The 24,968-nt window shown below is 42.0% G+C and overlaps 3 protein-coding genes across 7 annotated transcripts; 2 read left to right on the forward strand and 1 right to left on the reverse strand.

Annotated features, from left to right (window-relative positions):
* The first annotated feature begins 3,943 nt into the window (after window positions 1–3,943).
* On the forward strand, window positions 3,944–12,929 carry LOC308113263 (protein kinase C and casein kinase substrate in neurons protein 1-like). 4 transcript variants are annotated; one of them, XM_080469359.1, is made up of 11 exons: window positions 4,078–4,281; window positions 4,831–4,892; window positions 5,759–5,830; window positions 5,931–6,087; window positions 6,293–6,528; window positions 7,992–8,147; window positions 8,944–9,119; window positions 9,189–9,309; window positions 9,711–9,778; window positions 9,896–9,975; window positions 12,014–12,897. In XM_080469359.1, the coding sequence occupies exons 3-11, from the start codon at window positions 5,774–5,776 to the stop codon at window positions 12,124–12,126; spliced, it is 1,164 nt and encodes a 387-aa protein (XP_080325485.1). In that variant the 5' UTR covers window positions 4,078–4,281; window positions 4,831–4,892; window positions 5,759–5,773; the 3' UTR covers window positions 12,127–12,897. The 4 variants fall into 4 exon arrangements, with proteins under 4 accessions (XP_080325483.1, XP_080325485.1, XP_080325484.1 ...); XM_080469360.1 differs by lacking the exon at window positions 4,078–4,281 and adding an exon at window positions 4,451–4,596; XM_080469357.1 differs by lacking the exon at window positions 4,831–4,892 and having other exon boundaries at window positions 3,944–4,281; window positions 12,014–12,929.
* A 900-nt stretch (window positions 12,930–13,829) lies between these two features.
* LOC308119800 (circularly permutated Ras protein 1-like) lies at window positions 13,830–24,795 on the forward strand. 2 transcript variants are annotated; one of them, XM_080480014.1, is made up of 21 exons: window positions 13,830–14,053; window positions 14,231–14,329; window positions 15,080–15,331; window positions 16,760–16,987; window positions 17,073–17,207; window positions 17,292–17,366; window positions 17,452–17,525; window positions 17,736–17,921; window positions 18,028–18,069; window positions 18,204–18,293; window positions 18,426–18,577; window positions 18,692–18,773; window positions 19,034–19,164; window positions 19,353–19,437; window positions 19,559–19,665; window positions 19,819–19,931; window positions 21,359–21,476; window positions 21,960–22,100; window positions 22,844–22,937; window positions 23,029–23,055; window positions 23,146–24,795. In XM_080480014.1, exons 2-21 carry the CDS (start codon window positions 14,242–14,244, stop codon window positions 23,227–23,229), a joined length of 2,304 nt encoding a protein of 767 aa, XP_080336140.1. In that variant the 5' UTR covers window positions 13,830–14,053; window positions 14,231–14,241; the 3' UTR covers window positions 23,230–24,795. The 2 variants fall into 2 exon arrangements, with proteins under 2 accessions (XP_080336140.1, XP_080336141.1); XM_080480015.1 differs by having other exon boundaries at window positions 13,855–14,053; window positions 17,295–17,366.
* gjz1 (gap junction protein zeta 1) lies at window positions 23,782–24,530 on the reverse strand (the record flags this gene model as incomplete). Its single annotated transcript, XM_080480034.1, is given in 3 exon segments — window positions 23,782–23,957; window positions 23,960–24,347; window positions 24,351–24,530. Coding segments are annotated over 3 exon segments (645 nt in total). The 5' UTR covers window positions 24,432–24,530.
* Window positions 24,796–24,968: the final 173 nt, after the last annotated feature.

The following is a 24,968-nucleotide window of genomic DNA, read 5'->3' on the forward strand; positions in this document are numbered from 1 at the left end:
TCCCCAAAAGAATGCCCCAGTAAGCTTTGTATGTATGTACTTTGCGAGCGCTTAATATATCTTACATGTTAATCGGGATTCACTATTAGTAGAACCATTTGTTTTGTACTAAGTGCTGATCACAATCATTCATTCCAAACTGGTCAGGGTATTTATAATTGTTGAAATCAAGTTGTGAATAATGAGGATTTAAAAAAATACTAAGAAGATATTGTGAAATGAACCTTTTTTTTTTTCTTGATTATTCTAAAAAGGGGAGCGAAAACACTCGAGAGGAATTGAAAAAGAGCATGTCGTTTAAGATCATCTTTTCTTAGGCTTTATTGGTGTTTCTGACCACAGCAAAGGTGGAGGGATGGATGCATCCTCTTTATTGCCATAACGTTGACGGCTCTCTCTCTCACACAGCAGGTGCAGTGATCAAAAAGGGCTTTTTACTGCTTCTCTGTCTGCCTGAATTCCTCAACCTTCAGCCTCCGTGAGTCAGTGTGTCTGATTTTGTGCGTGTGCGTTCGTCAGCCTGCCTTGGTAGTCAAATGCTTTCCCTGACTTACACCTTCCTCTTTCTAATGCCTTTTCCAAAACACATTTATAATGGTGAGAAAACATATTTTTTCCCCCCACCAAGGTGACAATCCCAATGTTTCAGTTTCACGCTAACTCTCAAAGAGAAATGCTCTGACCCACTTTTAAAGATTTTAGTTTTTCTCTGATAAAATGCTGTATACATTACAGACAGGTTGAACACAAGCATCCTGGGTTTTTTGTTTTGTTTTGTTTTTCCTTCAACATGCGACTTGCCATTTCCTGCAGTGAATTCAACTGTAAGGCAAAACACATCATATATAGCTCTGTATGTCATGATGATGATGATGGTGGTGGTGGTAATGATCATGATGTTGATGATGACAATGATAACATAAAAATATAGTATAATAAAGATTCTAATATTAAGTATGTAAACATTTTTAAGAATCTCCGTCTTCCAACTCGTAATGGCAAATCCTTTGAAGCTATGTTTACTTTGGTTTTTATTTTGGGTTTTCTGTAAATGCTTTCTATACTGCTCGCCCTGTGGTGACCCCGGTGAAACGGCCACTTAAGTTAATGCATATTTTTCACGTGTGTGTTTCAGATGATGAACCTCTATTCTCATGCTGAGCTGTCTCAGTGCTATCTCATGATGGATGATATTCAGGGAAGTGAAAGGACTGAGCAGTAGTGTAGAAAGCATTATTTACTATGATTTAAAAGAGTATTTTAGGTCTAGTAAATTGCATAATGAATATGACTACATACAGTATAAGTATGCAGAAATGAAAGACATATATATAAATAAATATAAATATATATATATATATATATATAAAAAAGATATATAAATTTGTTTAAAATAAATACAGTATTTACGAATAAACTATGATAGAGGTACAACTAAGGTGTTGAAATAAATGCTAAAATAAACTATGGCCCTGTCGTGATTCTCGTTTCTCCTTTAATTCGCTCTTCTGACAAATTCACATAATGATCCAATTCAAAGTGCTGTGTTTGAATTGAGTCATTTGGCAGCAGCTCGTCTCCGCCCTGCAGTGGTTGAAGGCAACATTGTTTTCAGGTCCTGAATTGTTTTCCCATCAGGCTCGGTGAGCTAATAGGACAAAAGTTTAGAGCTCTCGGGTAGGAAGAAGATGAGATGGCTTAATCCAAAGCAAGCAGTGGCTGCATTCATGCAGCAAACTAGAAGACGCCTGTAAGGCATAGAGAACAACGGAAAAACAACCTGGATAAAGATGAATGTCAGGCCGTTTGCTGGCATTGCGACAGGTTTAATGTTTAATGGGGAGACATTTGTAAATGTAATGCTGTTTTGGGTTTGTGCCATTTGTCCAGGGCTCCCGGTCTCTGTATCTCTCCTATAGGGGGTCTGCTTGTGCTTAGCAAAATTACAAATGTCTGAGAACCATTTCCTTTTGTGCAGATGAAGTCACAAGCATGGAGGAAATAAAATGCCTGGATTGTTCACAGAGAGGTTTAGCATCACGTGCAATTCACAGTTAAGAAGTGGTAATAGTGTAAACAACACTTTATGATTTGTTGTTTTCATGATATTGGAGGAGGGAGCTGCTTAAACACTTTGAACACCTGGGTGGTCTTGTGGAGGCCGAAGTATACGGCCACTCAGCATCTGCAACTATGCTTACATCAGTTATTAAATCACGTTGCTCTTGTAACTGGAACTTAAAACTTAAAAAAATGCTTGATTCATTACCCCAGGTCAAAATTCTTTACAGCCCCACACACAATGACAATAATTTACAGTAAAGATGATGAAACTGGAGAGAATATTAATACAATAATAAATATGTAAATTAGAGACTATAATTTAGAACAGAATATTGAATAGTATATTTCAGTATTTTCTAGCTTTAACATGTACATACTTAATTAGTATATGTCAATATGTACTTGTTAAAGGTTGAAAATTTATTAATCTGTTCAATATTTACACAGAAATTGGCTTGATAATAAAAAAAAAAGTAATTTGGATGGATCCTTGAGACAAGCCACCTAAACGGGCCACAGATTCACTGACAGTTATCCTTTAAACATTAAAATGCCATTTCAAGTGTTGTGAATACCACAAATTGTTTGGAGAGGTCAAATTCCTATCAGACAACTATCTCAACGAAGGAGCACACAAAACAGAAAGAAAGAAAGGGAAAATGATTTTGTAATTAAGACGGAATTACTCTTTAATATTATCTAATATATTTCTAGGTAAATGTAAATTTCGGTCAAAACAAGTGCAGTGCAACTAGGACTAACACATATTCATTAATTCTTCTTTGAGAGGTAGTTGAAATTGTTTGCTGCACATTAAAAAAGTGTTAATGTGACTCATTGTCCAGCTCTTCCAGTGATTTCACGTCAGCTGTGGTAGAGAAGATGCTCTATAATCTGCATCTTCGCAGAAAAGAAACAAATATATGAGCAAGAACAAAACACATGAGCCGCGATCCCCGAGATTCTCACATATTAATGTCAGGGACAGTCTGCCATCTTTGGAGCTTGTTTAGTTCAGGATTAATGTTCCTGATCTTCACCTTTAGTGAAGTAGCTGCTCTTATCTGCAGACAGCGGCTTCAGACATTGAGAACCAAGTAACCACAAGCTGCTTTCGCTTATAACAAATGTGACGTCGAAACTAACTGTAACTGAGTCTATACATGCTTTATAGCACTTTATTCACATTCATTACAGTATATTGTAGCCTAGAATGTAAACATTCACACAAATGGGATCTCTGTCTAACTTGACACTTGATGTGAAAAGAGAAATAAGGCAGGAATCCAACTGATGCTACATCACGACCAAACTAATAAAATACTCAAACTATAATTCAATTCTTACCTGGTTTGAATTGTACTTTTCTTTTTTTACAGTTTCGAGCCCAGTTGATGGTTGTGATTAGACTACTTTATGAGCTCTGATACTGAAATGATTCTGATCCCGTTAGTGAATTAGATTAATGTCACCAAAACAGTAAGTAGCAGGACTCCAAATGACTGATGACGTTCCTGCTGGTTGAGTATCAGCAGCCTTTAAGAGGCGGTGTGTCATCACTGTGTTCAACACTTGTTTCTTTTGCTCCCAGAAGCCCTGCGAGAGCAGACAGAGGCGGCGGTAAACACAGTGTGGCTCTGGACGACTCCGGCGATCTCTTTTAGCTTCGGGTTCGTCTCCAGCAGAGTGCACAGCAGAATAAGTTAACAGTGTGTGGGTGAACGTCTCGTCTTTCCAGGCCTGACCAGAGAGAAAGGCAGGTGACAGAGGAGGACTAAAGAGGGAGTTCATGGGACCCCCCCCCCCTCCCCACACACACTTCACACTAAACCCCCTGCTGTCACACAAAGTCACTAATAAGCTCACATGACGGTGTGCCACACTGACACGATTCTGTGACCAGTGAACAGTGGAAGTGAAGGTCCAGCATCTCATTTGCACCATATTGAGAGAGGCGGAGGGAGGGCCGGGCAGCCGGGGGGACAGAGGGGGATTCTTCCAGCTGTTTGTCTAATAACAGAGCGGAGAGAAAGTGAGAGGGTGATAGTCACTGAGAGCTACAAGAGCTCAACAACCTGATAGGGGGAAGTAGGGGAGTGTTAAAGGAGTGAAGGATGGGGTTAAAGTAAAGGAACAGTGGGAAAAGAGGAAGAAGAGCTCAGCCTGGCATGACTGCAAACTAGAACCACAGCTGAGAGGGGGAGGAGAGCGAGAAAGGTAAGTTTCGTCCTCCTCCTATGTTTTGCCCTTAAGCCAATTAGAATCAGTGTGATTACCACGCAAAAGCTCTTATTTGTTTTTTCTCCTGCCGCCAGCGTGAGTTATCTCAGTGTCGCACGCCTACCGTGACATCAGCAACTTATGTGTATGTAACTTTAAATACCAGGGGAGAAGTGGGTCAGTGAGAGAGGAGAGAGGAGCATGTGTTAGAGGAGGACAGGGGGAGACAGACATGGAGAGAAATCCTCAGCAGCCCTTGAACTGCACTAACAAGTGATCACTTGAGTAATCACTGGTGATTCAGAGAGAAATGTAAGTGCTGGTTCTCCCAGGCATGACTGCTCTGCTGCCACATTTTGGCTTCTTTGGCTTGTGAATGAAGTTTTTAGAATAAAAACCCTTTGACATGAATGCATTTTGGGGATGAAGTGAAAGCGTGAGCTGCTAAATGTGGTTTGAAACTGGCTCATACTCTCTCCTCTAACCTCTCCTCTTCCTCTCCTCTCCTCTCCTCTCTCCTCTCCTCTCCTCTGCATGGACAAATAGAGTCAGGATAAAGTCAAACAGTGGCTGTGGCTGTACGCTCTACCCACAGAATCTAATCAAAAGTAAGAATTTATAGAAGGACTTTTATAATAACAGCAAGAAAGGCCGTCTGCAGCCAAGGGAGAAGCCGTGTGAGATGAGCCTGACTCTCAGTCATGCTCAGTCTTGTGATGAGGTGTGGTTAGTCACTTTCATATTACTCAGCAAGCAATGTGACAACATGTTAGCCAGACAGAAATAGGCCTGAATGTGACCGTCCTTTGCAAGTTTGTGCATGCATCACTCTTCTTTTGTTCAGTTTGCTGGTTCCCTCTGGTCTGTACGACTTGCCTTGATTGACACGCTGAACAGAAATGCCTGCTGTTTGAACAGTTTATTCCATTTCAATCTCCCATTTGCTGTCGGTTCAGAAATCTGCCCCCATTGCGCTCCTGTGGCCTTAATGCCTGAAATGGATAACAGTAGGAGTCCGTGTGGAAGACAAGTTGGTTCTAACTGGCCTTGTGTTAGTCAGAGCAAAGGGAAAGATGACCTTTTGCTGCTGTTTATTTTGGGAAAGCAACAGGAAGAATGCTGGAGCAGCTGTTCTATTCCTGCTGGCAGATCCCACCCCTCCTGAATTCCAGTCTGCCACAAGAACGACACTCCCCTTTACTCCTGCAGGAGGCCTCTGGGCATTGTACACTGTAAATAACACCTCATCAGAATAATCTAAGTTGCGGTGGCAATAGGCTCGGCAACACACATACATACTCTGCAAGGTTGCAACCACCAGTAATTTACACTTAACCTGCCGTATCTGTTCACTATAATGAGGAGACGTCTGCCTGCCAATAGAAACTACCTTTCCTGGCTTGTTATGCATCTGAGCCAGTCCAGCAACTATCAGCTATATGACACACAGGCATCTTCTGCTTTGTGATAACAGACACGTTCCTTAAAAATGGCGAGTCTCCCGAAAGAGCCTCCCGAGAACGCCAGGAAAAAGAGCTTCTGGATGGTGAGGATTAAACTTGTGATGAACTCTTCAATTCATCAGAGAGCGATTGTTGGGTGTGTTAGTCAGGCACTGAAAGGTGTTTTTCCTCCTCTGCTCCCAGCCCAGGAACTACGTACGAACGGTGCGTCGAACTGATCAGTCCTTCCAGGCATGCAACGACATCGTGGCCTGCTTCATGGAGAGAGCCAAGGTGGAGAAACAGTACGCACAGCAGCTCAGCCAGTGGAGCAGCAAGTGGAAGTCCGTCGTGGATTCTCGTAAGCATGACACACTGCACTGATGCACAGCCAGGACTCTCTGACAATCCCCATGCTCTTATCAAGCTCAATTCATTTTTACGAAACAAGAACATACGTGCTTGTCTGAATTTTTTCCACTGGACAAATGGAGGTCATTACTTCTTTATTGGTATGGTGACTCACCCATTCGTTCATCAGTCTCTCTTCGCTTCTGCATCCCCAGGGCCGCTTTATGGCTCCCTCATGAGGGCGTGGCAGTGCTTCTTCACCTCCACCGAGCGTTTGTCTGAGCTCCATCTGTCCATCTCTCAGTCGCTGGTCAGCGAGGAGGGGAACCGGGTCAAGACCTGGCAGAAGGAGACTTTTCCAAAGAAACTCTTCTGTGGATTCAAGGAGAGCCACGACAACAACACAAGTTTTTCACGTGCGCAGAAACCCTGGTCCAAAAAGCTGATGAAGGTCCAGCTGACATATGTCATTGACATTTATACACGTGTGTCTGCACTTATTAACAGAATTACATGTTTTCAAGTTTCAGTGGGTGAAGGACAGATGGTCTTTTACTGACTTTTACTGGAGATCCTCATTAGCAAATCACTTGCAGAAAGTGATGAAGACCACACGGAGCATTTCAAGGCTCATGGAGAGAAGCTCAGAATACCTGTGATATTTTTTTTCAGCAGCCAGGAGACCGTTTTAACACAAACACTTGGCAGGAAATAAAAGCAGAGAAGCAGCCAGCGTTTGTCCAGACATAACAGAATTTGACAACCAGCAGCTCCAAAGCACACAAATTAACGTGTTGCGACACATTTCTCACATCCTTGTGATGTAGTTGTTGTTTTTTAACGGTGGGTAATTACTTGCAGATGAAAGCTTCATGTTTTATGAACAATAGAGTTGCAAGAGTGGTATTGATTTTCTCACCTCAATTTCAGCAAGACATCAAATAAGCACATATGTGTCTAACAGCATTGTTTTTCCACCGACTATGTAACTTGGTGCTTGTGACTTGTCAGTGTGTCAAATTGATGGATGGTGATTTGAAACTAATTTAAAGGGTAATCTTTGATTTACTGATGCCAGCCATTAAAAGGAAACGTTCAATATTAATCCAAAATTTAAATGTTTCCACTTGGGGGAAAAAAAAAAGAAATCTGTTGTGCTGTGATGTGAACTAATGTGCCAGACTTTATTTGTCCAATAATGCACCGATACCACTTTTTTAAAGGACGAGTACGAGTACTAACCCTAACTACTTGCATTGCAAATCTACAATATACGTAGAACGCAGTACGCAGCGTTGATCTACGTACTGCGCTCTACATACTGTGGACTGTAGACCCAGGGACCGAGCTCGCTGTTAATGAGTGTATCAGTTATATGTTAATCATGTTTAGCGTGAAGCATCGTTGGTGTGTGGGCCTAAAAACTCATTAGCATGTGGCATTAGCATGTAGCGTGTAGCATATAGCGCGGCTCGGAGTTATGTGCTGAGCAGTTAAACTAAAAAGCGGCATTGTGCTAACTCTGCTGGTCTAAATCTCACTGTGTATCAAGTTGCTGCTGTTGTGCGAACTATTTTTCACCTCCTCTTGATGTTTTGGCAGAAGATAATTTACAGACTTAAGTTCTGAATCTCCAAACATCGCTCGTGTTCTCTTGCGTACCTGCGGGCGACACTGCTGACGCATGACGTCACTTACTGTAGTACTCGCCAGGTTGTATTGGGGAGTTTTTTTATCAGTACTCCGCGTGGTGTTGGACTGATAGCCAGTACTAGTATTGGTATCGATGCATCCCTATTCAAGATGGATATAGAAAATGAGCTTACGATGTCAGGATCTTTCCTGAGATCATTTTGAATTTCCATTTTTGCCGTGAATATAAATGTGATTTTTAACAAAGAATGTCCCCCGCAGCTGGAGAAAGTCAGAGCTGATTACCACAAGTCCTGTCAGAGGGAGCAAGCAACGCTGGAAAAAGAAAAACAAGCAAATGAAAATGCTGAGATGAGTGAAGAGAAAAAGCAGAAGTTCATCGAGGCCAGAGAGAAGGCCTCGGAGGAAAAAGAGAAGGTGAGAAGAGAGGCGTTAACACACTGCAGTGTTTTTCTCTAAATGAACCATATGTGAAGAGTAAAGTAATGGGCTGTGCCTTCTCTGCTGGAGGATGCAACCGCAGGGGATCAGGGGGATGTCTTTTCCCAGTATAATTTTGTTAATCTTTATTTTGGTGGGGAAAAAAGCATGATTAAAAAAATGAGTGACGGCTAAATTCTTTGTGGTGGAGACCAATTACAACTCTAGAAAAAGCATCAAACTGGCACGAGAGGAGCTCCGCTTTTAGTTGTCGATAGCGTCCAACAGCCGATAACAATATTACCTCACGAGGTGGAAAAAATTAAGAAGTCTGACATTCAACCAAAATATTACTCAGTTTTTCTGTGTTTTGTGTTTTTGTGTTTGTGTGTGAACGTTGCGGGTAACAAAGTGATTCTGGTTCACTGGTCGGGGCTCATCTTCCCACACTTTGACGACCCTTAAAAATATGTTTCACCTTTCATGGGTCAGTCCTTTCAGAAGAGTCACAACTGTTACGTCACAAGAGTTTTGTCGGCCTGCTTCATGTGGCGATGTTTATTCACTCGGGAAACTATCAGCTGTAAACATGAGACCCAGTCTTGAGTATCTGCTCCAAGCACTTCCCTTGTATGGCCATGTGCTATCGTTACTGTACTCAGTGTTTATGGAGCCCAGCCTGAGAACGACCGCAGGGTGACGGACACCGATTTGATTTCACATTAAAGAAACCCAGCAGGGGTTCGTCCTGGAGGTGGCACCCAGTTTTGTTTTGTGTTTTTTCTTCCTGCAGCATAGAGATCGATACGAGAAGATGCTGGAAGATGTGTCGTCCTACACGCCTCGCTACATGGAGGAGATGGAAGCCATCTTTGAAAATGCACAGGAGGAGGAGAGGAAGAGGATCAGCTTTCTGAAGCAGACCTTCCTCTCCATCCACAGACATTTGGACATCACCAATAATGAAAGGTGGGCTACCAGCAGTGCGCCTGCTTGTGTCTGGGCGTCCACATGACTGAGCTTTCTGCTTTATGACAGTGTGAAGGCAGTTTACAGCGAACTCCACCAAACTCTGATGTCCATCAATGAACAAGATGATCTCAAATGGTGGAAGAACAACCACGGGCCTGGCATGCCCACTGACTGGCCCAAGATTGAGGTACATGCAAAGATTTATGCAGTCACTTGGACAAAGACACATTTAGAGTTAAATTAAAACCAGTTTTTGTGCTTTTGCACCATTTTCTTCTTATTTTACTCGTCTTCAGACCTGATCTTGTTCATTTTCAGCCATTAAATGAACACTTTTCATCCTATACACCAGCATGTGTGGGGTATTTACACAGTCATATAAAGCATCATCCATCACATCTGGAGGAAGAAATATCAACAAGCAGGAAGTACAACCCAGAAACCGTAATGACCTTTTAATGTGACGTAAAAAAAACATTGATTAATCTAAAGATTTTAACTACAACTTTCAATCGTCGTATTTAAAGCATCTATATGTTTTCATGTGGTTCCTCCTTGTTTTTAAGATGTCTTCTCTTCTCTCTTCAGGAATGGGTCCCGCCAGTAAAGAAGCTGAAGCGAAAGAAGCGAGACCAGAAGGGTCAGGGAGGCCGACCGTAGGTTAACCGCAGGGGAAATTTCTCATAGCTGATTTAAATGAATAAATAAAGTTCTGAGATACACATGACATATCAAATCTATAATACGTTTTTTTCACCCGTCTCTCTGATCAGTGTGATGATTGGTGGCGTGAAGGTGCGAGCTCTGTACGACTACGCTGGGGAGGAGGGTGACGAGCTGTCCTTTAAAGCAGGTGAGGCTTTTTTTGTTGTTGTTGTTCTTGTAGTTAAAGAACAATCAGTCTTCAAAATCAAAACCTGTGTCTTAACCGTGCGATAATGGAAATCAAAAAAAAGTTTCCAGTTCCACAAACATGGGTGTTTCATTAAAAGATATAGACTTATCGATGAATGGACGTTTTATTCCAAGATGTTGTTTCTTTCTGCTTTAGCAACGTGTATCTTCAGTAACTACTGTTAAGACCTTCATATCCTCACTGCACTCTTGCCTTCAGCACCAACACTGTAGGTTTCCGTGCTGGCCGTGACCTTTCTGTGTAGATTTCTTTCTGTCTATACCGCAGCTTGTTCCCACAATCCAGACATTCTTTGTTCATTGAATCGGTGACTCTTGATTTGATGCAGGAGTGAATGTGTGTTTAGATGATTGTGTGTGGGTGACGGACTGTCAACCTGTCCGGGTGCATCCAGCCCTTTGCCAAATGTTAACGAGAATACGTTCCAGCTCCGCCTGGAAGCAAGTATAGCAGCTGAATAATATCTTCACCTGTTTGGCTTGAGTTCTTCAGTATTGCTGACTTGGGTAGAGTGCTATATATATCTGCCAGGGTGTGTCCACAAATACAAAAGCCATAATGCTGCAGACGTATGGCCTTACAATCTTGAGCTATTGGTTTGTGGATACAAGGAAAGGAGAACTTTATTCTCCACAATAACTAAAGAACCGATGGTATAAATCAGCAACAGTAAACTTTCCTTGTTTGAACTGAACATCAGTCAGACTTAGTGAAGTCCAAAACCTAACCTCTCTCGCTAAGAGGGAAGATATTTTGCCAGCAGAACTATGTTTATAGCTGTCTCTTTCATTTGGTATGATATGCTGGAGCGTTCATATCTCACAGCAGAAAATGAGACATGGCAGCTGCAAGGTTTCCAAGGGGATGTTTTGAGCCCTGGATTTATCTCTTGGCTTGGAGCCAATTGTTTGAAAGCCAGAAAACCCATATGTGGACAACTGGATGATGGCGGGGTGAATGTAGCAACGATCACAGTCAATTAAGGTGAACAGAACCACCAAAGGCAAAACACGTCTCCAAATATTTTCCAGAAAGCAAAACAATATCCATCCTGACTTGTGTCAAACGAGCGAAGTTGAAATAAATGTGGGTGGTTTGTTGGGAGAAGGGAGGAGAAAGGGTGGACAATTATTTTCACACTGATGCCTCATGGAAAAACAAGGACGACTCTTGAGGATCGAGCCTTTTTGGTTTTACTCAGTTCAGCTCAATATATGTTAATAAGAAATTTGTATGCGACATAGTTTTGACCTGTACAAGTTCTTGTATTACTTCATGTGTTTTGTCTGCTCATAGTGAATTGGATTGTAATCTTTCAACATAGCAAAGATAAGTGAAGCTACACCCACATGCATGACCTGCCCAAACTGGAAAACAAAGATGGAAACACCAGAATAAATGCAAAGCAGTTGTCCTGCATGCATGCGTGCTGTAAATGTACCTTCATTTGATTAATAATTACTGACTGGTTCCTTAGCAGTGAGTTAGGAAGCCGTGTTTAAAGTTTAAAGGCACCTTAACAGGTAATGCATCTGAGGTCCATTTCATTCAGTTGCTTTGATTCGTAGAGGACAGCGTGTGCAGCGTCTGCACCGGGGGGTCAAGTTCCAGTCAAGGACAGCCACCATCATGCATGGCTTACCTACTCCGACACACCTACTTGTTATGATCTGCTTGTTGTCAGGATTTTTACGCTGTTTGATTTTGACACAGTTGTTATATGCAGGCGTCTTGGAGCAGAGACAACCCTGAAACACAAGAGCCAGGGACAGACAACACTGTCCTGCTGGGATCAAGGGTGTTTTGCTGTCTTATGATCAAATACTGAATCAAATCATTCTAATTCAGATTTAAGTTATGCTGATATTACCACTCTGAATGTTTATTTCTTGTTGATTTTGTGTTGTTTTATAAATCACAGGCTTTTTTAGCATAAAAATGTCTAAACTCTAAGCTTTCTTCTTTTTGATTGCAGGTGAAGTGTTCCTGAAGGTAGAGGAGGAGGATGACCAAGGCTGGTGTCGAGGAGTGCTGAGCGGAGGGAAGGAGGGCTTCTATCCAGCCAATTATGTTGAGGTTGCTGAGTGACGTCACCCAGTACGAAGCATTATGTGCTGAACTTATTTCCCCACAGTGTTGGTTTTTAAACTCTTCTGAGAATAACAAGTATTATCATTTAATGTCCGAGATGTTGTCTGAGTTGATGTTTGTACCCAGCCTTTTTTCTTTTCTTTTTTTTTAAATGTACAATTTCTGAGGCCTTAATATTCTAACCTATCTGGTTTGAGTACACCTGCAATTAACTTATGAAAGATTAGAGTGTATCGTTTGTACTGAATGTGAATATGGCCGAGGGTGTGTGTGTGTGTGTGTGTGTGTGTGTTTGCATGCAAATGTGCATGTTATTACAAAACAAAAGAGAAGATATTTATTTACTGTCATCCTGTCTGAGTCACTGTGATGAAGATAGATTGAATCTACCCTGGCAAAGGTTTACAATGTTGTGTGCACATAAGGTTAATGTTTACTTCTCAGTTGATATGTAGAAGCACACAAAAGCTGCTTTGAATGAGGGAAAGGCTTTTCAAAATAAAAAAAAACATAAGTGTTTGGGCTCCAGCTCTTCTTGTTGGTACTTTTTTTATGTTTTCAAACCTTCAGCTTTGCCTCAGAGATGTCTTTTGTTTTCCCATCTATCGAATGCTCGGCCTTCAGTCAGTTTTCACATCCTTTTGTTGAGGAGGGAGCTCATGTCTTTGGCTCGCTTGAAATATAAAGTTAACCCCTTAAGGCCTATCATAAGAGATCAGTGTAAGCTATTATAAATGATGCCTTTGAAATAAACATCCACACCCAATCCGCTGCATTGTGATCTGGTGGAATTACATCTGAAAGGAGACAATGATTGCTCTCAAGGTGTGTGAGTGTGTGCAAGTGACACATGCAGATTGCAGCCTGTGGCTTTAGTGGCTTTGACAATGCGAGGGAAACTTAGGCCTCCTGGGCACACGTGCTGAAAATGGTGCTTGAATATTAGATAATTGCATATTTACACAACTATTCAAATGCATTATCTTTATAAACAAAGTATATCACAATAACACATGAATGACAAACAACATTAGCCAACCTTTTACATATATTTATATATCATTCATATTCTAGATACTTCTAAAAAGTTGGTGACGCTTATAAGAATTTTCAGGATTTTCAACATGCACATTTGTGATTTACAAGAAAATATTTAATTCCTAAGTAGCCAAATGAAACATATTCTAGAGTGTACATTGTGTTTCTCCATGTAAAACAGGGGAAGCACTATGATGACGGGGTGTAGCGTTTAGAAAAAGCACATGAACTAAGTATACTATCCGAATTTGTTGATACTGGAGCATAATTTAATGAAAAACCTGTGTGGTCTGGGGTTAACAAACCCTGAAGTCTGTTCAATGAAACTTGAGCTGCTTTGGATTCAAAAGAATCATTTCATTTGTGATTGATTAGAAAGATTTGTTGATCATCAACACCTGTGGCAGCAGATCAGTTAACATTTATTGGAAAAAGTATGCAAAAAAAAAACAAAAAACCTGACATGTCAAAGGCATTCCATTTTTCCGGGCCAATTTTTCCTGTGTATGTCTGCAACAGCGTGACAGAACATGAAAATGTGATTGACAAGTTATTTCACTCTGACATCTATTATCAATTAATCAACGTGACCTTTATTCTCAGGTCTGCTCTGCTCAACCCACCCAGTTCATTTAAAGCCATGCAAATGTTTAACTAGAGTTGGGCAACATGCAGTTTATATCTCACGAACAACTCAAGTGCAACACTGAGCACAGGTCATTCACTGAAAGACTGTATAGAAGAGATTCTCTAGGAAAGAAACCTGTTGGGTTGGATGTTTGCGCTACAACTTGTGAATGGTGTGACGTCGATTCGCAGCTGAAGCACTTGTGAGACCTCAGAAGATTTCATGTTTATGGCTGAAGTCAACATTCACTGGACGTCTGTAAGTATGTTTCAGATACTTATATCTTGATGGAAGTTGTGTTGATCTCCCGAGAATGTAGATTTAAAGCACAACTGGTGGGAATAAGGAATCTTTGTAACGTGGCTCAGTGGGTTACTTTGGATGGTGAGAAGTTATTGCTCTCTCGGTAAGCCGTCTCCCTTCTGTCACCGGCAGGAAGAAGAACGATGGAATTTGCGTGTGGGTTTGTTTACGTGCCGCCATCATTGAGTCAGGAGGACGGCGATCGATCAGCCAAAGTGATCAAATTCTCAGGTGTGATCAACTTCAACCGCTGCATCAATGCTGCATCAAAAAACAAACAGCCGTTCAGAGAGAAGAGGATTGTTTCATTCATGTGTTTGCTTTGCGGCGTAGATGTATTCTCCCTCAATTCCGCAGTTCACTGAGCAGGCTGCCGGATACTTTTCTGTTTCACTGACGTTTGATAAAAGAAACAATTTCAACTCTCCAAAGCAACAACATCAAACTGTAAATTTCACTGTCAGTCAGAGACTCAAGTCGCTTCCTTGATGACTCACAAGTTAACAGAAATCCATCAAAGAAGCACAACACTGATACTTTTAGGAATGTCTGGCACAGAAAATTCTGGCAAAAGCGGGAAGTCGTTAATGTCATGATGCGACGTAAATAAGATTAAAGTCAAGTTTTAAAATGTATTTTTTCTCTGAATATGAAAGACTGATGACGCATAACTATGAAAAAGTATCTGTAGGTGGATTTTTCCTTTCATCTGAGCTTCCTGGGTTGCTGTTTGGTCAAGTACCATTATCCATTATGTAACCAGTGACACACACAGCTTCTCCTGCCTGTCTCAGAGAGAGGAGACATTCCTTTCAGATACTTTGCTTTACTCAGTAAAAGCCATCTGCCACCTGAGTCACATTTTCTTCACGGCACAAAGGTCATCGCTGCACCAGTTGTTTTGTCTCCACTCGCTGCTAAAAACCGCTCATGAATTAACAGGCGATGCATATGACTTTTTTTTATTTCCGTGCTTTTTAGCCCTCCTTCCACCTGCTAAGCGGGTCCGTCCTCGCAATCCTCCTCCTCCACCTCCAACAAACCCAGCAAGAGACAAGATGTCAAAATCCCTCATTTGTGTCCCCAAGATTATCCAGCAGTTGGAAAACAAGGACGTGAAGAAAGTCACAAAGCCTGCGCCCTTCTACCAAAATGCAGAATTTCATAAAAAGCTGCTGGAATCTTCTTCCGTCAGTGTCACTCCTCAACGGACTCCCCCTCCACAAAGAGCAGGTACAGTGAATGTTCCCTTACTCAAATGAATATGGACCCGAAGCTTTGTATTGTACCTTTATGTGTCACACCCAGTCCCAACTCAACACTGGGGATGGGAATCAAAAATAAAGTTCCTCGTGTTTCAATCCCTTGGAATCATTTGCTAAATTGGCCTATGATTCCCTTATCGATTCCAGTGGGCACGAATGACATCATCACGCACGTTGCTTATACAAGCTACACAACGTGCGTGGTGAAGTAATTCTCCAGTGCAGCCAGCAGGAAACACAGCGCTGAGGTGGCACAAACACTCGAAAGCTTGGTTACATTGATCAAGAGAGGATGACAAGGGGTAACTTTCAGCACTTGCAAAGGGAGGAAATACGACAACAGCAATAACTTTAAATGAATGTCACGAATTTCGATCTGCTCCAGAGTGAATCTCGACCGGGCAGCAGCGGCAGCCTGAGCGCTTCCTGTTAATACTGCAGGGTTCATTTTCAAATGACAATTGAGAAGAGAATCGATTAAGAACCGAATCGTGAAGCGGAATCAAAAATGGAATTGGAATCGTAAATATTTGATCAATTGCCGTCCCTACTCAACACATGGGGAAAACTCCTGGCTCCGCCTCCTTGTTATTCAGAATTCCTTCACTTGATAAGAAAAGTCTTACTCATGTTAAGTCTGACAGATTCGAACCTGGAGGTTTCCTCGGGATTCATGTCAGATTAGTGGATTTGCTTTTTGAACAAGAGCATCAGTGCACATTAGACAACCGGACATTCTTTGCTCTTTCACCAAGTCAATGACTTCCAGCTGTCGTCAGGTTCACATTCTCTTCATTTGTATCCAAACCTATTTGTAAATGAGACATCATGAGAGATTCATTATAATTAGAAACAGAACTGACATCCACTGGTTTCATCTCCTCATCCATGAGGCCACAGGAGTCTAGTATCCAGCCTGACATAGAGAATAATCTGAGTGTCAGAGACGGGGGACCAAGAGGTCCATGTTCTGAGTTTGTCAAAAGGAGCTTTGCAGATGTCAAAGAAAACAACCATTTCTAGATTACTTCTACGATGTAGCGCAGACCTGGGACAACTTTCTGTGTTTGCTTGTTGTTGGAGTGAGCGTGTCCATCAGTGTTTGGCTTCACTGTAAAGTTTTGGTAAATGAGAGACTAGAGAAGGTCTTTGCACAGGTACAAACTATATTTACATGCCTTGACTTCGTGAGATCATATGATAAGAACACACTCAGACATCTTTATTCATGCTATGCTATATTTACAATACTGGCTGTAAATTTAGACCTAAAACTCTGTCTGTCTGTCTGTTCACATTCTATGTGCTTGGGATTTGAACCAGTTTATTTTATTGCAATTCTTGTACATTTGTCCAAATATGTCCCTGCGATTTTTTTTCTTTTTTCTTTTACCAGCTCTTCTCCCACCTCACATGAGGCGTCAAGCAGCAAGCCAGCCCCTTTCCTACAGCCAGCCGTTTGCTCCCCCCAACACTAATGGTCAGCTATTTACCTATGACCTTCCAATAGATGAGCCAGATTTAAATACACGACCCACAGATCCAAACTACTCCTACAATACACCAGAGGGCTCCGGGGGTGACATGAACCTGCAAGCTGATCATCACAATGCAGCCTCAGCCGGTAAAATGTTTCCTTTTTCGCACTTCGATTTAATTCCGTTTGATGAAATCACCCAAATTTCTTGTGTTTCTATTTTGGATGATAGCCCCAGCACTCCCTCCAAGACCTTCGTTTATGAGATTCCTGCCAGAGTACCTGTTGGTGTTACCCTCGCCCTCCTCCTCATCCTCTCAGAAATCTTCTACAGGTCAACCACTTGCCACATCAGCGACTGAGAAAGGTAATATTAAAATCCCCTCCCAATCTATCAAAATTGAGAATATGATAAAATTGTATATTTTGACTTGTCTGAACTCATAATCAGTAGACAAGGGTCCTCTGCCGGGAAATCCAAATGTGGTCCTTGTCAGTTTAGGAAAACTGCTGTCAGATGAGAAAGGTCAGTGAGATTTTACTGTGACCACGTGCTTTCATAGTGTCATTATCAGCCACTTCATGTGTTTTCCAATGATGTTTTCTTGCAGTTGATCCAATGGAAGGGGAGCCAACCTGTTGCTCTCACTGTGGCTCTGTGCTGGACACATATTATGACAATCTGGTATCGTTTGGATTTTATTTGTATATTGATAAGCAGCACAAGAAAAAGGACTTAATGATGAATTACCTGTAATATAGCCACTAAATGATAAACTTCTAGAGGCAATCTAACAGTAATATTATTGATGAATCGACTGGTTGTGGTTGATTCACTCTGGCTGCATGAGTGTTTTGCATCAGACTCAGTTTGATTCCTTTTGCTGTGTTTCAGGTCAATGTGTGCTACTTCTGCCAGTCCTCGGATTCAACCAGCAGGCCCAGTGTGCTGGACGATCAGCTAAAGGGTTGCGAAGATGGTCTCTTCCTCCTCAACCCTGCTGACAAACCCATGTGTGCTCCTGACGCTATGCTGATCTTCTGCATCGACATCTCAGGCTCCATGAGCATCACCTCGCAGGTGCAGCGCAACTCCACACACACTCCTCGTATCATGGCGCCATTATGAGCAAAATGCGTAACTACAGGCTGGGGTGTTCAAAATGATCAATCTGAATTCTTTCAAGGTGTCGGAGGGAGAGCATATTTCCTACAGGTCACGTCTTCAGGTAAATGTTTTTGTGTAATTCTCAAGTGGACTAAAGGACGCTGCAAAGGCTTTAACACTCCACTTAAACTCACTGACACGTACACCACCCGAACAAGTGAAATAAGGGAAAGTAAATGCCTGTTTTCAAACTAGTTTGTCCAGGAGGCTGTGATACAGTGCGTCCACAAACTAAGTCAACAGCAACCTGGCGTACGAGTGGGACTCATCACCTTTAACTTTCAGGTACAAACTGGACTGTAGAGGAGAGTTCACACTGTGTCACTCTAGTCACCGTTGTCTCCCAGAATAATCTCAACTGAATATAAAATCATTTGAAATGGTAACTCTCTTTTTTTTGGGCGGGGGACATTTCAGGTGACGATGCATGGATATGAGAATGTCACATCACGTGTCTTAAGCAACGCAGAGTTAATAGAGAGCAACTATCTGAAAAGAGCTGGAGCCACTTTCCCAACTCCTCCTCCACTTTCACAAACCAAAGACCACTTCGAGAGACAAGTTATGGAGTAAGAATCAGCATTTGATGCACACTGACCAGTATGGGTGTTTCATTACATGGATTCATTTGATTCTGTATATTTAATGAAAACATCTACTGTGATTGTTCCTTTTATTGAAAGATTATCTGCAGATGGAACCACAGCTCTTGGTCCAGCGGCTCTTCTTGCGATTGCGTTGGCTTCCAGACAGTCAGGCTCCAAGGTCGGCTTCACTGTTCAGGCTGGTCATCATACCTGGACATAGAACTTGTTGTTTCTTATGATTGATTTAAAAAAATGCCATTCAATATAAAACCACTCAACCATAAACTCACCAAAACTACTCTGTGCTCATTATAAGGTTTTACAGCAGAATTTCCATCATGTCTGAGCTTTGTACGAATGCTCATAAGACGGATATTGTTTCTGTTGTTAAGAACTAAACAATCTGGTCCTGATCCGCTGTTCCTGTTGATCTTGAAGGTGATTATCTGTACGGACGGGAAGGCGAACACCGAGCTGGGGAATCTAGAAGTGGAGGATAACGATGCTCGGACACTTCTTTCATCCACCATCTTCTACGAGGAACTGGGAGAGTATGCTGCTAGTCAGGGGTCAGTACGTTTCTCCAAATCAATCTTTCAATTTAAAAAAAAAATAAATAAATAAACAGGCCGCAAGGTAACTCGCAGTTACATATTTGAAGGTAGACGCAGGGACAATAAGTTGAAGGACAGTCGTTGCTGAACTGATGGAGATGTGCTGTGACGTAGGTCATCCTGATAAATCATCCTTTCATTAGTGTGACAGTGTCTGTGCTGTCCATCGAGGGAACAGACTGCAGGCTGGATGAGCTGGGAAGACTTGCTGATCGCACTGGAGGGAAGGTAAGTGACCGTGTGACACCGTGACGTGACTCAGATTCATTTGTTCTGCCTGTTACTTTATTATGCAAAGCAAAAATGAAAGCGTGCATGTTGTCATTTTGTGTTGCTTTTGTGTCTGTAGGTGGTGATAGCCAGCCCAGACCGGCTGCACCCAGAGTTTGAACAGATCATTGAAAACAGGACCACGGCGACACAATGTACTGTAACACTACTGCTGCCCCAGTCACTGTAAGCTCGGCACATCGGTTCTCATAATACTATTATTTGCTTCATGAACTTCTCTCTGGAGGTTCTTAGCACATGAAAGGGTTTTGAGCACTTTAAATTACATTAATAACACACACAGCCCACAGCGCTGACTCATGTTCTACTTTGCTGCAGGCGCATGAGAGGAGAGAGGGAGGCAGGACACAAAGCCAACAGGGAGGTGGGAAACGTGGACCCAGATACAGAGATCACCTTCCAGTTTGGAGCCGCTGCACAAGACACAAGAGGTGAGAGCGAATTGGTGGGCCGCCACCGGTCGGATGTGTCATGTTTTTGTCTTTCCAGTTTGTGTCACAGCTGTACTGATTATCAAAAAATGATTTGTGCTACTCGATCATGAGAAAACTGCAAGATGTGTTGATTACTTCTGGTGCCAAGAAAATCTTCAATCTGAAATCCCAGAGAAACACAAAAACACTGTAAAATGAGTCATTTCATTCGAGCACAACTAGACCACTAACAGCTGAGACATTTTTAAAAGGATTAACTGACTCATGTAAAAACACTTAGACTACAACAGAGGTTCATGTTTCACCACTTCCAAGACAGAACAACGTCCATCTGGATTCATCGGTTTATTGATTACTGCAACTGCAGGAACTGTGGGAAAATAAAGAAAGGCCAACACAAAAACATTTATGTAGCTATCAGAGCAGGATTAGAAAATATGATTTATAGTCGTAACTGTAAATGTCAACCCCAAATGTCAAATGAACATGCCCGTGTGTCCTGTGAGAACATACTTGTTTTTCTAGGAAAGAAACTTGACTGACAGCCAAACTGAGCTTCGCTGCTTTGCACAGAAAAAGTTTGGAAACTAAGGAAGTTCAGTCTTGATCGAACTATGAAGTTTTGCACAAACACTCATTCCCCCAATCAGAATTCAGTTATTTGGAATAAGCATGTTTAGCATGTATTTAAATTGACTGATGCTTTGCAAAGAATACTGCAGCACCGGAGTACTTCTAATATAAAACATGAAATCTTTAGGAGTAGACATTAAAAGTATTTTTGTTAAAGTTATTCAAAACATTATTTCAATCTTCTTCTTTTTTGACTCAGTAAGATATTAAAACAGACTTTCTGATGTCCTAAACAGAAGGGGAATTATTTTGCATCACTATTACTTTTGAAGCTATTTTTGTACCATTGATTGTCAAATACAGATTATTCTCAGCATGTTGAATAACCCCCGTGGGGCAGGTGTCTCAAGGGCGGACCAAGTGTCCTATTTTTTGGAAATAAAAATATGGCCACCGCCGAGTAAAGAACATCAGATGCGTAAAAAATGGGTCATTCGAGCCAGTTTGACCACTGAGTCATCATACATACAAGCCTGTTGGACTTGTTTTACCACCACACTATACAATATATTTGCTTAGATTCTTTTCTTTTTTAGCAAAACATAAAAGAATCATCTTCCATCTCAGTCATTATGTGTACATATGTTAATCATTTGACCAAATAGTTTATCTTACCGAAGATTGTGCAGCGAAATGCAACGACTCTGAATATTCTATCTGACTGTCACGATTAATCAATTCTTAAAATAGAGCTCAATTGGCCATCAATATTATGATAAAAAACAACTAATCCAAACAAACTGAAGCAGACTGTTGGGAAGAATCTGTGCTCATCGTGTGTTTATTCTTAGTGGCGGCTCCAGCCTCTGGCAGCCATGTTTCCATCCAGCTGCAGCTCAGGTACAAGAAGAGGAATGGACAGAAGATGCTCCGAGTCCTAACTGCAGAGCGAGAGGTGACCAACGACGGGTGAGGATGATGTCTCCATGATCACAATGCTTGATTTAACGTCAAAGACTTTTCTGCATGGTTGCAATGAACCATTTCCACGCCTACGGCCACTCGCATAATCCCAAATAAATTATCATAATCTGACATCTTTAATCAATTCTCACCCCCAGGGTAACAATTGATTGGATGTATTATTTTTACACTAATCTCAGAACCTCGAAGCAAAGCGTTTTGGAAATCCAAGGAGGCTGCCTGTTGCCGAGAAACTGGAGGTTTCATGCATAAATGATTGCGCCGTGGAAATACTTTTTCTTCCATTCTAACATTCTTACACAGTAAATGAAGCACTCAGCCTGATCGGGCTGCTTTATACACTGAATGAAGGTCACGAGGTTCATCGTTGGAGCAGAAACGAAGTGGCCCCCGTGTGTTTGCACCGCGGCATAATAGTGTAAATGTTGAAAAGCTCTCGCGTGGTAATATTGTACCCTCCTTTCTCAGCTCGGCGGCCCTGTCCTCTCTTTCTGTGGCCATCATTCAGCTCAACTCGTCGCAGGCCAGCGCCGCCCTGGCTGTCAGAGGACGCCTCCTGGACGCCAGGGGGGAAGGAGAGCTGCAGAGGAAGCTGATGGAGCGAGCGCTGTGAGTAACAGGGAGGACCTCTGACTGACGACAGCGTCAGTGTGTGGGCAACATGAGAAAAATGAGAGCTTCTCCAAACTCAAGTCTGATGAAAGGTTTAGGGAAAGAAAAAGGAGAAAGATCAGGAGAAACACTTGGCATCAAAGGGTTTTATGAGAAATTTGCTTTTAGAAGACATATATAACAACACTGTGTAGTTTTTGCTTTTAAATCAATTTGCTCATCATTATTTGGTGAAGATTTCTGTCTAAAGGTTTGTATAAATTTCAGCCTGATTTCTTAATGTATGTAGCTTTTCTGTTTGATAAAAGGAATTATCTAAAATAGGATATACTTTATTGATCAATCAGAGCAGAAATGTGAACATCACAGCAACACATGACTAGAATATAGATAAAAACAGTGGGACATAAAATTAATTAAAATATTGCAATGAAAGACATACTTCAAATAAAATATTCTTTTTCTAAAAGTCAATTTGATAGATGGGGATAACTCCGTCCAGAGGATGTAGTCGGGTCAAACTGCCGTTGGTGTGCACAAAGAGGCGTCTGAATCATTCAGTTCTGCACCTCTGTGGGATGATTCACTGGCTGAATGAGCTGTCCATTAACCACTGTCCATCAGGCATTTAAGTGTTATTTTATATAACTCATGATTAACTCGAATATATGGGTATGTTGTTGACTGCAGGAATTCTGTTGCTCAATAGGCATCAGTTATGCATTTGCCTCAATTTGCAGGGAGCATAATCGCAACGCAGAGGACAAAGAGACGTACCAAGAATGGGTTAAAACCATGGCGCCACTATACAACGACGCACATAACTTCACCAGGGTGAGTGTTTGCACTGTTTTTCTTTTTTTAATTGGATTCAGTCTCACCTGAGAGTCAGAATACACGAGCATTAATTCATTTTTCTTTGTAGAGAAAAACCATCATGTCCGACGCACAGGTAATTTGTGTCCTTTTGACTTTAGAATGTCACATGTTCTCTGAAAAGTCATTGCTGAGGTTCTCTCTTGATTTCTCCTCGTCCCACCAGTCGCTAACAGACACCGCTGCAGCTCTGCTCTACACCATGAAGCACAGCAACAGGAAGTCCATGAAGAATAAACACAGTTTGTAGCCAAGTATCCCGCTTCCACCTCTCGCCTCTTTGGAAGCAGATCAAGTCAGATGAGGCTGAATTCACACCCTCCCAATATTTCGCAATGTAAATAATGCATTGCTTTACAGCACATTTCTCACATCGAGGCTCTCTTGTCGTAGTTGCATTTGAAAGCTGCTGAGATAGTGTACAGTGAACAGGGGTGTGTTCGTCACGCTGTGGTACATTTCGTGCTTGTGCACTGCCCAAAACACACAGAAAACCCTGATTCAGAAACACCGTCACGCAACTCACACTCAGATCCTTTGGTGTCAGCAAAAGAAAGAAAAAGAAAAAAGGCTCTCACAACATGCATAAAGCAAAGAACAAAAAATTCCTAAGTGAAGCCAGGAAAGAGGCTGGAAGCTTTGCTTTGGGATTTTCTCCATAGTTTGCACAAATATCTCAGTACCTACAGTGATGTTATTGTAAGCTACGTCACAAGCACAAACATTGAATTTAAACTTATTGCAACACATAATAATCGGGGAGTTGCACCATTTAAAAAAGGCAAAGGTAGTGAGCAACGGCTTATATATAGAACAAGACTGAGCAAACGATAATCATGCCTGAAATAGAAGACAAAGCATAAATAGACATGCGTTTCTCTGGGGCGGCCCTCACAACACAGAAGATGCCCGGGTACCATTTGTGAGGGTCGCTATTCAGTGCTGGTAGATTCCAGGAGAGGAGAACGTACATGAACCTTCAGCCTCAACACGTAGAGAGACGCTCAGCAAGTAGAAACGCAAAGCGCCTCTGTCTTTGTGGAGATCGATGAATGACTTGACCTTGGGATCAGGGGCCACGACGCGAGTCTCCTCTTTCCCCTGAAGCTCCAGCTCCAGCTCCACGTCCACCGCCATCCGGGAGCGTCTCCTCTGGGCCACGGACAAGAGGTGTGAGGTGAACAGCTCCATGAGGACAACCAGCACAAAGATAAAGTTCCACGCCATCACCATGGGCTTGTGGAAGTGTTTGTTGAAACACTCCCTGCCGTCTCCGGTGCCGTTACAGGTGAAGTCTGTAACGTCCAGTTTGGTGAAGGGAAGCTCGGCGAGGAAGAGGATCACCAGACGGACGCACAGCAGGCCGAACTACAGGGGGCGGCACTTGTAGGAGGCGGTGGCGTCCACCGCTGTCCTCAGGATGGGAATGAGGCCCGTTACTATGGCCGCCATCGTGACCAGTGTTGGGACTTTAACAATAGAGAGAGGCTGGGAAAAGGTTTAACAACTCCTAAAGAGATAAGATCGAAGTATCTTGCAACTTGGTCATTTCAGCTCATTTTTAATGGGAAATATTGAATAACAAATTACCTCTGGAGATATCTGATTATATTCTTGAGTCATTTTCCAAAAGCATTGTAAAATAAACTTTCCACTTTTAAATGTTTTGTTCATAAATCTGTACTGCAGACACACAAGAAATATAAATAAAACCCTCAAGCGCTTGTATAACATGTCACATACTGTATCAGCCAATTATACAAAAGTATGACACCTTTCAGTATTAAAATGCCCCATGTAGACATTTACAAATGTCACAACAAATAGTGTTTTCTGTGTGTGCGTGTGTGTGTGTGTGTGTGTGTGTGTGTGTGTGTGTGTGTGTGTGTGTGTGTATACCTTGATGTGCCGTAACCACTCACCTCTGAGAGCTGCAGCGGGCTAATGGAACTGAATGACTCTGCTTTGCATTCGGACTTTTATGGATGA

Source organism: Lipophrys pholis (assembly GCF_963383615.2).
Source record: "Lipophrys pholis genome assembly, chromosome: 1".
Taxonomy (NCBI): domain Eukaryota; kingdom Metazoa; phylum Chordata; class Actinopteri; order Blenniiformes; family Blenniidae; genus Lipophrys; species Lipophrys pholis.